General features: G+C 47.7%; 1 protein-coding gene across 2 annotated transcripts; it reads left to right on the forward strand.

Annotated features, from left to right (window-relative positions):
* Window positions 1–731: 731 nt before the first annotated feature.
* Window positions 732–11,031, forward strand: Pglyrp4 (peptidoglycan recognition protein 4). 2 transcript variants are annotated; one of them, XM_008855586.2, is made up of 8 exons: window positions 732–780; window positions 1,693–1,800; window positions 2,417–2,615; window positions 3,877–3,995; window positions 5,919–6,071; window positions 7,127–7,325; window positions 9,161–9,279; window positions 10,445–11,031. In XM_008855586.2, the coding sequence occupies exons 1-8, from the start codon at window positions 732–734 to the stop codon at window positions 10,621–10,623; spliced, it is 1,125 nt and encodes a 374-aa protein (XP_008853808.1). In that variant the 3' UTR covers window positions 10,624–11,031. The 2 variants fall into 2 exon arrangements, with proteins under 2 accessions (XP_008853808.1, XP_008853816.1); XM_008855594.2 differs by having other exon boundaries at window positions 1,693–1,781; window positions 2,404–2,615.
* The last annotated feature ends 785 nt before the right edge of the window (window positions 11,032–11,816 follow it).

The following is an 11,816-nucleotide window of genomic DNA, read 5'->3' on the forward strand; positions in this document are numbered from 1 at the left end:
CTGCCTGTCTCTACCTGCCAGTACTTGGATTATAGACTTGCACAGCCACGCCCAGCTTCTTTTACGTGAGTGCTGGGGATCTGAACTCAGGCCCTCATTCTTATATGCCAAACACTTTACCAACTGAGCCATTGCCCCAGTCTGAGTTATTTCTGTTTGAATGTATTCTTCAGAATTTTTCTTCTGGAGAAGGGTCTGCATTCTACCAAAGTGTTAAGATCACACGTCCTCTGCCCTAGAACCAGATTCTTCCTCTCCCAATTCCTATATCCTGATTAGCTCACCTGGTCTTATCCCTAGCTGGAAAGGAGCCTCTCTGTGTGGGTTTGGATTCCTTAGTTGGATCAGTCTTGGGTTTTATTCTACATTTACAGAAATGGGGCTTAATGATCCTACATTACAGGATTAAGGTGAAGACTATTTAAAAATTCCTGTACAAGTGTCTGAATGAGCCTGCACATAGTAGGCACTAGTAAAATAGAGTTTCCAGGTGATACTGCTAAGCCGTTGTACACCTGCTGTGTGCAGGGCACCCTAGAGGCTTAAGCCAGGTACTGGCCTTCAGGAGGCACACGATGGAGGCAGTTGGTAGACAGGGTTACATGCAGTCTGGTGGCACTTCACCGGCAGCTGGCACAGTCATGCTAACTGTCAGTGTCTCTCCTAGAGCCACTGCCCTTCCAGGGCTGCTGATCATACTCTCCCTGCCGGAGTCCTGGGACCACGTGAGGATGTTGCCCTGGCTTCTTGTCTTTTCCGCCCTGGTTCTCCCACCATGGAGTAAGTTTTCTTTCTCTGGATCAAAGTAACAGAAAAAGGGACATTCTACAATCTCATAATATGAATCCGTTAAATGCTTGCTCTTCCCTGGGGTGAAAGAATAGCTTTATACTTGGAGTCTATAGACCTGGGTCCAACTCTTTGCCCACCTCCAGTAATGGTTTTCCATCAGCTATTCAGATTTTCAGATCTTAGACCCTTCACCTGAAAATTAATAAAAGGTTACTTTTGTCTTAAATTTATGAAGAACAAGTGAGGTGATGCATATAATTCATCTAGCATTTGGCAGCAAAATTCAATGAATGGAAACAGTGATTACAATATGCCAATCAGCATTTAACCTAACCGAGGTTTATGCTTGTCAATGAAAGAATGTTCCTTGGGGGCAATGATGTGAATCAATGTCCAGAGACTACCTCTCACAGTCCTTCAAGCAGGGACATGGGCTAAGCAGATACCCCAACATCAATCAGGAACCGGCCTGATTCATGTAGGTAATTCTAATTCATGAAGGTAATTCTAAATCGCTTCTCCACATATTCTCAATATTTTTGTTAGATGAAATTCACACAGAAGAGAATGTTTGGTTTTGAGTACCTGAATATATTTCAGGTTGAGTTTGCCAGCTGTGTGTGTAGACGCAGCTCATGAGTCTCCCTACCAGTGGCATTGAGCTATCATCCTTGGGCCATACCTGGTGATGGTATTGGAGAAGGCCATTCCGCCTTCTACTAGAGATGATTCCCTGGTCATCCCAAAGGGGTTTCTTGGAGGAGGCTTGGGGACTTAAGGAGGCAAAGAGACAGTGGAGATGGGGTAGCTGCTTCTGGCCAGAACCTGCGCCACGGTGGTGCCTCAGTGAGCACACAGGAGCTTTATAAAGTGCATGCAAAAAGCAATACTCTTTTGCAGGTGTTTCTTCCTGGGACAAAACAAAAACTAAAGAGGTGTCAGAGGGGCTGCAGTACCTGCTCGGCAACATCTCCCAGCTCATTGAGAAGGGCAAACTAGGTCTCGATGGTGAGGAGGCTGGGGGACCTGCTGGAGTTTGACACTGAATTGTAGACAAGTGCCAGCCAGTGGCTTACATTCATTTGCCTAGACTTTTGGGGTGTAGGGTTGTTGTCAGGTGTGGCTGGAAATCCAGGAAGGGGAGAAACAAACTTACACAGGATGGAGACCCAAGTCTTGAACTCAGAGGGTCATAGCATGAAAGGCAAACCAAACCCTGCCTAGAGGAGATGTAAGCCCCTCAGGGAGCATGGGAGTCACAGCACATTGAGGCTACAAAGGCTGGGTGGGGACAGGTGGGTGACACAGACATACTTCTTGGAGAGGAGGTCCTGAAGCAGAGCATGGAAGGAGCTAAAAATGGGGTGTGTTTGTGAAGGAGATTCCTGAGGTGGGGGATCAAAAAGTTCGGACTCCCTGGCAGGTTCACTACCTGCCTTAGGGGTGAGGCTCTGGAGGCACACACTTGGAGGTAGGCAGGGAGGATGTGATGTCTTGCTGAAACCTCCCTACGGTTTCTTCATCACCATGGGGCAGAGTCCAGACCAGCGTGTGCAGCTTAGGTGGTAAATGTGGGAGCCGTAGTGTGGGGCATGCTGACTGACATATTATGGTCTACCCACAGATGTCTTCACCATGGTCTCTCGTGAGGAATGGGGGGCAGAAGCCATTGGCTGCAGCTCCCAGCTGAGCCGGCCAGTGGACATCCTTGTCACACACCATGTCCCTGGACTGGAGTGCCACAACCACACGGTCTGTAGTCAGAGGCTTCGGGAACTGCAGGCCTATCACATCCACAACAGCTGGTGTGATGTGGCCTACAAGTACGTGACTGGGCCTGGTTCTCCAGGCATGTGGTCAAAGCTGCTCTTTAGTTCTTCTGATATTCCTTATCATGAGTTTTCTTCATTTTCCTGGTTTTGGTTACGTAGGTTTTGTAATGAATACAATATTTAAAACCTCCATGAAACCCCAAATGTCATATAATTTCCTGTGAAAGTCCCTGATCCTCAGATCCCCAGAAGGAAGCAAGGAAGACTAAGTAATTCCTGTCCCTTCAGATTCCTCTAGAACTGTCGCTTTGCGCTGCTTGTCAGAGCAAGCAGCTGTAATAAATAGATTGCTGCCTTATACTTGAGGACGTCTGATCCTCCACTAGTCCGCACTGGGTGCAGCAAGTGCCAACATTTCCCCGAGGTAGGCAGGTTGTTTGTCTTCTTCAGTGTCATATAGATGTGTAGCCATGGAGATAGCGCAAAACTGCTTCTGTTCAAGGTAGTTTCCACCATAATAAAGATATGGGCTCCTGTCTTGATGGGGCGGTCATCCCACCTGTAGCTCCAGGGGTCGGTCTCTGAGCCTCCTTCCTGGCTTTGGCCAGGTGTGAACAGTTCTAGACTAGGTAATGATCTCTTGCCTCAAGTGCCCGCAGCATCTCTGCTTTCCTACTTCAGGCTTTCTCCAAAGCCTCAGTGGTGAGGGGGAGTTAATGCCCCTGAGGGGAAGAGTTCATGGGCAGCTTCCTCAGCACCAGCTTTCTGTAGGACGGTCCAAAAGTGCATGCGCAGTCCCTCAGAAGGACATTGCAGGGAAGTGTCAGTCAGAGTACAGCTTCGATGGCCGCTCTCAAGCCAGCCCGGAAGCACAGGATTTCTCTCTTCTGTCTCGTTCTTGTTCCAAGGAGAAGCTCCCTGGCAGGAAGAGATCAAATGAGCAGCCTGTGTGGAGAACACATTGCACCTTCTGTGGGAGGGAGGAAAGCTATTTTTTTAAAGATACGTAGAGCTCAGGGAGACTCCAACATTTTGTGGTTGAGCCGACTATAGTTTTGGTAGCTGTCCCAAGCCCCTCTTCCTTCTTAGGATGTAGGATGATTTATATGCAACTCAGGCATCTGAGCAAGGGAGGGAGTGTGGGCCTGTGGGTCTTTCTGAATGCTAAGGATGAGGATAAATGTTTTGGTGTTTCCATTGCCTCAGAGGAGTCCATACATATTCCTTTCAGTGAACCTGTCTTGCCCTTCTCCCTTTTGAGCATGGCATGTGATGTAGTCCCAGTCACCAACTTGTGTTTCCTTGTCCACAGTGTCCTGGTTGGGGATGACGGCAGGGTATATGAAGGTGTTGGTTGGAATGTCCAAGGCTCACACACCCGGGGCTACAACAACATCTCCCTGGGTGTTGCCTTCTTCGGCACCAAGGAAGGTAAGGGTCACCCCAGCTGACTCTTCTTCAGAGAGCTCTCTGCCTCTTTGTCCCCACTCTGTTGCCTTCTCAGACATCTCAGAAGAGCACCGCCCCTGGCATTGTCTTCTCCAGTGCTCTCTGTGATGGTCCCGTTCCATCTGCTCCGGTTCCTTTCTCTACCTCTGCTGCGTCTCCTCTTGTGTCAACTCCCAGTCTTCTCTCCTAAGTCCCTCCTGCCGTGTTCTTCTCCCCGGTCTTCCGTCTGCCCAGTCCTTGTCTCGCTCTTCTTCATACAAATCCGAGCTTCAGCTACCATCTGTATGTGGGTGACTATCTTGCATTACTCTCCAGTACTGACATTCCTGTAGCTGTAGGTCTATGTCTCCAAATTCCTTCCAGGAGTCTCCCCACCCATCTGTCACTTCTGGATTTTCTATTCATTTTTAAATTAAATTTTTTTCATTTACTTATTTTTATTTTATGTGTATGAGTGTTTTGCTTGCATGTGTGCAAGTGCACCCATATGTGCAATGCCCATGGAGGCCAGAGAGAGTGTTACATCCCTTGGAACTGGAGTACAGATGGTTGTCAGCCACCGTGTGGGTGCTGGGAACTGAACCTGGGTCCTCTGTAAGGAAATCCAGTGCTCATAACTGCTGAGTTGTCTCTCCAGCTCCTTCATTCATTAAAATAAAAGCCACTTTGAGACCCCTGTATTAGTTACTTTTCTTGTTGTAGTGATCAAACAGCAGACAAAATAGTTTAAGGAAGGAAGGGTTTATTTTGGTTCAGTTTTAAGGACCATCAAGAGGAGGAAGGCATCAAGGCAGGGGCATGAAGCGGCTGGTCAGACTGCACTTGCAGTCAGAAAACAGAGATGAATACTGGCACTCAGCAATTTTTTCCCTCTGCGCTCAGTCCACATCCCAGGATATGGAGGGTGCCACCCATATTTAGAGTGGGTCTTCCCACTTCAATGCACACAATCAGTAAATAGGTCCAGAGGTTTGTCTCCTGGGTGATTCTAGATCCTCTCAAGTTGACAATTTTAGCCATCATAGCCTCAAAAAATGGCAATCTTCCACTTCTATTCGGCTGCCCCCTGTCCTCCCCCACTTGCATTCTAACGTACATTTCTCAGGACCATTTCTGTGAGCTGTGGGATGACTGCTGTTAACAAAATCTTGTATATCTAGTTTCTCCTCTTCCTTCCCAATACCCTTTGGGATAGTCCAAGTATTTTCCATCATTCCTGTTACTACAGTGGGAAGCCCAGCTTTCAGAGAAGGAAATAACACGAAGTGGTACACTATGAGAACAGGAGTCAGAATATGATTCTGCATTTTCTATTTGCACCAGCAGGGCGTTTCCCACAACGCCAGAGGGCTCTGTATTCAGACTGCTTCTCTCTCTGTCCTCTCTCTCAATCTCTCTCTCTCTCTCTCTCTCTCTCTCTCTCTCTCTTTCCTCCAACAGCAATGAGTTGCCAATATTTCCTCATTTGTTGGTTTAGGATTTGGAGCATGTACTTTTTAGATGCCAAATTCCTCATGAATAGAGGGTTTCTAATAGTATCTGACTCAGTTTTGTGCTGAGGAAGAAGTGAATTACTGCAGGTAAAGACCTTGGCTGGCGTAAGAAGGATTGTTGTTGATGAGAAGCACTGGTGTGAGCAGATGGGGGCCACTGGGCATAGTTACCTTTGAACATGGAGGGTGTAGATGCATAAAGTCTTGGCATGTCATCAAGAAGGACTTTGGCCAGGCCTCTGAGAGCCTTATCATAGCAGTTCCTAGACTCTCACCTCTCCAACTTGAGGGATGAGCCTGTCCCCCATCTTCCCTGCAGCAGCTGTATGGTTTTGGCAGAACGTCTAGCCTTCTTCCCACAGATCCTGAAACTAGGCCAGATTGGGATTCCCCACAAATCACTTTCTTTCAGGCCATAGTCCGAGCCCTGCTGCCCTGTCAGCCATGAAGGGGCTAATCTCTTACGCTGTGCAGAAGGGCCACTTGTCATCCAGGTACATCCAGCCTCTTCTTTTGAAAGGTGAAAACTGCCTGGTTCCTCCACAGAAGGAAAGACAAAAAAAAGGTGAGACTTTCTCTCCTCCGGGTCCCTGTTGCAGACCCACCTCCCAACAGTCAAATGCCATCAGGAGTGACTTCTTGTCCAGGCTTTTGTGGCATTCGTCCTGGTGGCCAAGTGGTCACCCAGCTCTCTGAAATGCTGGGGCTAGCAAGCCTTGAGAGGAGCCCTCCAGACCGCCTCTTTACTCTGGTTTTCCAGAGGGAGAGCACCATGGCTAGAGAGTGGTGTCGTATGAGCAATGACTTCATTCCACACAGGTTTCCTGGGCAAAACCTGGCTAAGGACATAATACAACCCCCTCCCCGTCCCAGTCATGCGGTTTCAGTCTAGAGGGCAGAGAAAGAAAACGAACAAATATACAAGAAAAATTCTTGGTATGCTGTATGTTGAAATTTGTTAGAAGAGAAAAATAAGCATAGAAAAGGACAGCTGCATTTATGTAGTTATATATGCGTATGCTATATATATACACACACACTTCTAAAAATTAAGTTTTATATGCATATGCTATATATATACACACACACTTCTAAAAATTAATCATAGAATGAACCTGATGGACTAAGTGCTGAAGAAAATTTGAAGTTATCACACTGATTTTAAAGGAAGAGTTTTACAAGATCCGGGTAACAAGGTAGATGCTGTTTCGGGTTTGACCGTCAGGTATCAGAAACAAACGTTAATTAGGACTCTTAGCCTTCTTAGGCTTAATGAAATTTGAAGAAACTTGTCCCTGTCATAAGCCCTGAATCAGATTGGTCTCTGCCTTGGGATTGCTGCCATCTGTCCATACTAACGATTGTTTTACCCAAGCAGAATCTTACAGATTTTAGCGGTCTCTCAAACATGCTTCCAAAATAAAACTTTCATGTTTTGCTGTTGGGTCAAGAACATTCCAGAGTACAGCAGTCAGTGTTAGAAGGAGGTCTGAGGGTGGCTGGGAGGTCTCAGCATCCAAGGATTACATCAGATTCACTAGTCAGATTATGGGCACTGGTTGATACAATGAATCTTTAATGGTTCTTTTTGTTGTTTATTTTTGTTTTGGCCCATAACAGCTTGCCCCCACATTGTCCCACGATCTGCTTGGGAGGCCAGAGAGGCCCGCTGCTCCAACATGACACTCCCTGTGAAGTATGCCATTATCCTCCACACTGGTGGGAGAACCTGCAGCAAGCCAGATGAGTGCCGTATGCTGCTCCGAGATCTCCAGTCTTACTTCATGGACAAGCTGAATGCATGTGACATCGGATATAAGTAAGTGGATCTAAGGATGGGGGATTTCTTCCCCTTGAGAGAGAAGCTGAAATCCTGAAAGGAAGGGGGAAGGGTAACTAATTTTGAGTTGAGTTCTCACCGTATAAGAGGCCATTCAGGTATTTACACTGGTTTCTAACCCAATCCTGGGTGGTCTTATTTAGGAGATAGCTAAGGGGCAGTCACATCCCTAAGTGTGTCCTCAAAGTATAAACCCTCTAAAAGTAGGTTATGAACATGACAGATACCAAGGCTGCTGAAAAGATATTAGAGGAAGCCACAGTGTGCAGACTGTGGAACCTGTGGAGATTGCCGGGGCAGCCACTGCTTTCGTGTAACTGCCTCCCCTGACACTGTGGCCGAGGCCTTGCGCCTCTGCTTGGCTTGTTCCCTCTGATGCTATTGCGGCTGTCCTCTGCATCTAAGACTTCACATTCAGGGGAAAGTCTTTTCTACATGAAGGAGAGATTGGATGGTGCCCATCAATTTCTATAGTGCCAAAGTCTGTGATTCTATGATAAAAAACACATTGACCTAATAGGAGAGGAAATTTTCTCCCCCTCCTTTCCCCCTCCCCTCCCCTCCTCTCCTTTCCTTCCGTCTTTTCTCTTCCTTCTCCTCCCTCAGGACAGACCACTGCTATCCCATATGGCATATTTATGCACATTAATGAAAGAGCCAGCATTTTAGGGACATTCACAGATTAACTTGTGGAGCTGGGTTCTAGTCTTCACTGTCCCCAAGTTAGCACCTGTGTGCAATGTGCCTGCTCAGTTGGGTTTACCACGGCTTGGTCTATGCTTCTGGAATGACTGATCCTCTTCTCTGCCCCATTTTAGTGAGCCCTTTCAAGATGGGAGAAAATAGACCCTCCAATGTTTGTCAACTTTTAGAACCTACCAAGTGCTTGCTGGGTCCTGACATGCAGGCTAATCCAGTGTTGCTTCTTTAATTACAGTGGACTATGAATTTGGAAATCCTATACGGAAGATTTCCGGCCGAGGCTGAAGGCTTCCCTTTCCGCACTCAGGCTCCAGAAGGCAGTTACGGCCTCCTGGCTTCTGACTTCTGCTGTACCCCCTTCCATCATCCTTCTATCTCTTTTTTGGCCATTTCCTGACCTGGAAAGGGTCTGAACTCACCATTAAACAGCCACTTCTCACACATTCCAGCACTAGGCTGTGCTCTGGGGATGCCACCAGGTGGAACACAGGTGGGCTAAGACTTTAATAAGGAAGAAAAATAACTTAAAAAGTAAGTCTTGCTCACCCAGCAATAATCAGTGGCCAATAGTTCCTTGGCTATGCGTGCTGCCCATTTCCCTCGTTCTATGCTGGGTTTTGGTCCGATTGAGTCGGCATGGGTCTTGTCCATGCTGTCACCGTTGTTGTGAGTTCATATGCACAAGTTCCCAGTGGCCTGCAAGCCTCTATTTCCTTATGTTCATGCACCAACCCTGTTCTTACAATCTTTCCACCTCCTTTTCCGCAACGGTCCCTGAGCCGTGGGTGGGTGAGGTTTAATATAGGAGTCCTGTCCAGGGACATGCACTCCGCAGGCTCTTATTCTCTAAAACTCAGTCAGTTGTGGCCTTCTGTGTGCATCACACTCTGTTGTATGAGGGAGCTTTGCTGGTGAGAGGTGAGGGATGCACTAGTATGCTCTGTACCCCCTGCTCTGCTATGTTCCATGAGCCTAGGTGTCGAGATTCCACTGTAGACGTGTTACTTAGGGATGTGCATCTCTCAGACATATATTCAAGAACTGTGTGTGAAGGAAGGTGAGAGTAGATCCAGAGTGCCTCTCTTTCATGCTAATCTCTGCCTCTCCTCCAGCTTCCTTGTGGGCCAGGATGGTGGTATTTATGAAGGGGTGGGCTGGAGTGTCCAGGGCTCCCGCACCACTGGATACAATGACATTGCCTTGAGCATCTCCTTCATGGGCATCTTCTCTGGTAAGTTGAAGCTTTGGGTAGTTGTGATCTTCTATATGATGTTTGCGGGAGAATGACTGATTTGGACAAGAATGACACCAGCCTCAGGCATCCTTCAGTGCCCCACATGCAGGAGCTTTGTATTGATGTTAATCTAAGCTGACATGGCTGGTGGTGAAGCCCAGAAAATATACACTCTAAAGTTACCGTTTCCATCCGCAGACAAGTCTTCCTCTCTCTCACAGTGACCTAGTGAAGTAAGGGAATGCTCCTTGTGTATAATTTCAGCTCCTCTTTGTACCCAGGTGCGTCCTACCTTGGTTCTCATGGTAATGTGAGACCATGTCAGCTCATACAACAGTGGGGATGCGCCTCGACTGTGCTGAGAGTTCCTGACTAGAGCTAGAATTTTGTTGTTGAATTTCTAGAAGGAGGGTCCTGAAACTGTTGCTGGCTGAGGCTGGTATTAAAATGGACTTTGGGTGGGAGCAGAGTAGGTGAGCCTGAGCATCACGTCTGTGGTCAGAGCGAGGCCTCCGGACCTTAGTGCTCCTGGCATTTTAGATTGGCTCCTGCCGTGGATTGATTGGTCTGCACTTTGGAGGATGGCTGACACTGCCTGTGCCTTCTCGACAATACATGTCCTTTCTTCTCCCACTTTCATTAAGCAAGAAGACTTGAAGACATTGCCAAGTGCCCTGTAGGGCGCTAAACTGCCTCCAGCAGTGAACAATCAGGCTAAACTTCTGCAGTAGAAAAAGCCTTTAGAAATCCCCAGAATTGGGCTCGTTGTGGTGGCGCACACCTTTAATCCCAGCACTCAGGTGGCAGAGGTGGGTGGATCTCTGTGAGATTAAGACTAGCCTTTTTCCCATAGTGAAGTCTAGGCCAGCTGAAGTTATATGGAGACTCTATCTCAAAACAAAACAAAACAAAACAAAACACCAAAATAAAACAAAATAAAAATCCTCAGAATAAAAGTATTTATAATTCTAGACTCAGTCTTTGAAGTCAGATGAATTTTGTCAGTGAGACATGTGAAGTCTTGACCTGGTGTCTGTCTGTCCTCAGAGTGGCTGCCAACAGTCAAATATGCTATTTTAGTGGTGGTGGGTTTAGAAGCATGCTCTGCCCTGGCCTGGTCACCCAGGACTTCTTCAACCACTGGTCTGGCTGTGTTTTGCAGGTTCTCCACCCAATGCTGCTGCCTTGGAGGCAGCCCAGAACCTGATCCAGTGTGCCATGGTCAAGGGGTACTTGACTCGCAACTACCTGCTGATGGGTCACAGTGATGTGACCAACACTCTGTCTCCTGGGCAGGCATTGTACAACATCATCAAGACGTGGCCTCACTTCAAGCACTGAGGGAGGCCCAGCCCCTTCTGAGGCTGCTCTTCTCCTGCTGGGTCTCTGTTCTCACCTCCCACCAGAGCTTAGTACGTCTGTCCTCTCCCCTCACAGCTTCACCTAGTTCTTTCCCAGGACTGGATGATCATGTCCTGTCCTGCTGATATCTTCCACTGTTGCCCAAGCTTCCACTCATAATCCTCTGAGTGTGAATGCAGTCTCTTCTCTCCCTGTGCTTCTCTCCCCTGGGCACTCATCTGCCCAGCTGGGTGAGGTAATGGGCTGACTCTTCTCATACCTCTCTTTCCCTAGTTACTTGTCCTCTACCTGGTGCACAGTCACCTGTGGTCTGCTTGGCAGCCCCCAGTGCTCATCTGTGGCCCAGGCAGTGGTCCAGTGAGCATGTGTGAGGCTCTAGGCTCAATCTCCCTGCCTACCCCTATTTTGCATGCATATCCACTTGTACGGATTTGAATGATCCCTCTGTTTAAGGGCTGACAGACATGTCTGTTCTCGTCTCTCCTGAATTTCATGAGGGTAGCAGCTATATGGCCTATGTCAGCTCCTGAGCTGTGTCTGAGATTTAGTAGGTGCTATAGATGTTTGTTGAAGTGGACAAATAAGTTAAAGGGTATAGAGCCCAGTCCTTTTCTGAAGTTTCATCATCCTCTTTGGAAGCCCTGTGGTACAGTGTCCCATCGGTCATTATTGTCTCTGTACTGATGCTTCTTGGTTGGAGCTCAGAGCTGGCTGTGGTGACTTGTCTCTATTGGATGCCAGGTCTCTAAGTCCTGTGCCATTGTATCCACAGGGCACCCCAAGTGCTGGGTCCGTGTGTGTTTCCAAGGCCAAGGCAGAGCTGTGTGTACACAGGTTGCTGAGTATCTGTGGCCTGCCTATGCTCGGCTGGACCTGCTGGCTGACTGAGTGCCCTGAGCCTTGGTGTTCTGCAGTCCTTCCCGCTCCCATTCTTCATCGTGCTTGTTGGAAGCACGAGAAGTGTTTTTTTTTTTTTTTTCCTGGGTGTTGTTCTGCAAAATGCAAGAGAGAGTAAGAGGAAGGCAAGAAGGAAAAATACAGGGAATAGAGTGTAGGGACTGTGTTCTAGTGACTCTATTGCTGTAGTAAAAACACTGACGAAACCAACGTGGAGAGGAAAGGGTTTATTTGGCTTACAGCTCACAGTTCATCAAGGGAAGCCAAGGCAGGAA

This window comes from Nannospalax galili, unplaced genomic scaffold (genome assembly GCF_000622305.1).
Source record: "Nannospalax galili isolate Female #2095 unplaced genomic scaffold, S.galili_v1.0 scaffold591, whole genome shotgun sequence".
Taxonomy (NCBI): Eukaryota; Metazoa; Chordata; class Mammalia; order Rodentia; family Spalacidae; genus Nannospalax; species Nannospalax galili.

Bases quoted from the DNA above. Each gene is read 5' to 3' on its own strand.
- Pglyrp4 (XM_008855586.2), top strand. From the start codon at position 732: ATGTTGCCCTGGCTTCTTGTCTTTTCCGCCCTGGTTCTCCCACCATGG. The intron at 6,072-7,126 runs GTGAGACTTTCT...GGCCCATAACAG, and splicing joins GAAGGAAAGACAAAAAAAAG to CTTGCCCCCACATTGTCCCA. The intron at 9,280-10,444 runs GTAAGTTGAAGC...TGTGTTTTGCAG, and splicing joins CTTCATGGGCATCTTCTCTG to GTTCTCCACCCAATGCTGCT.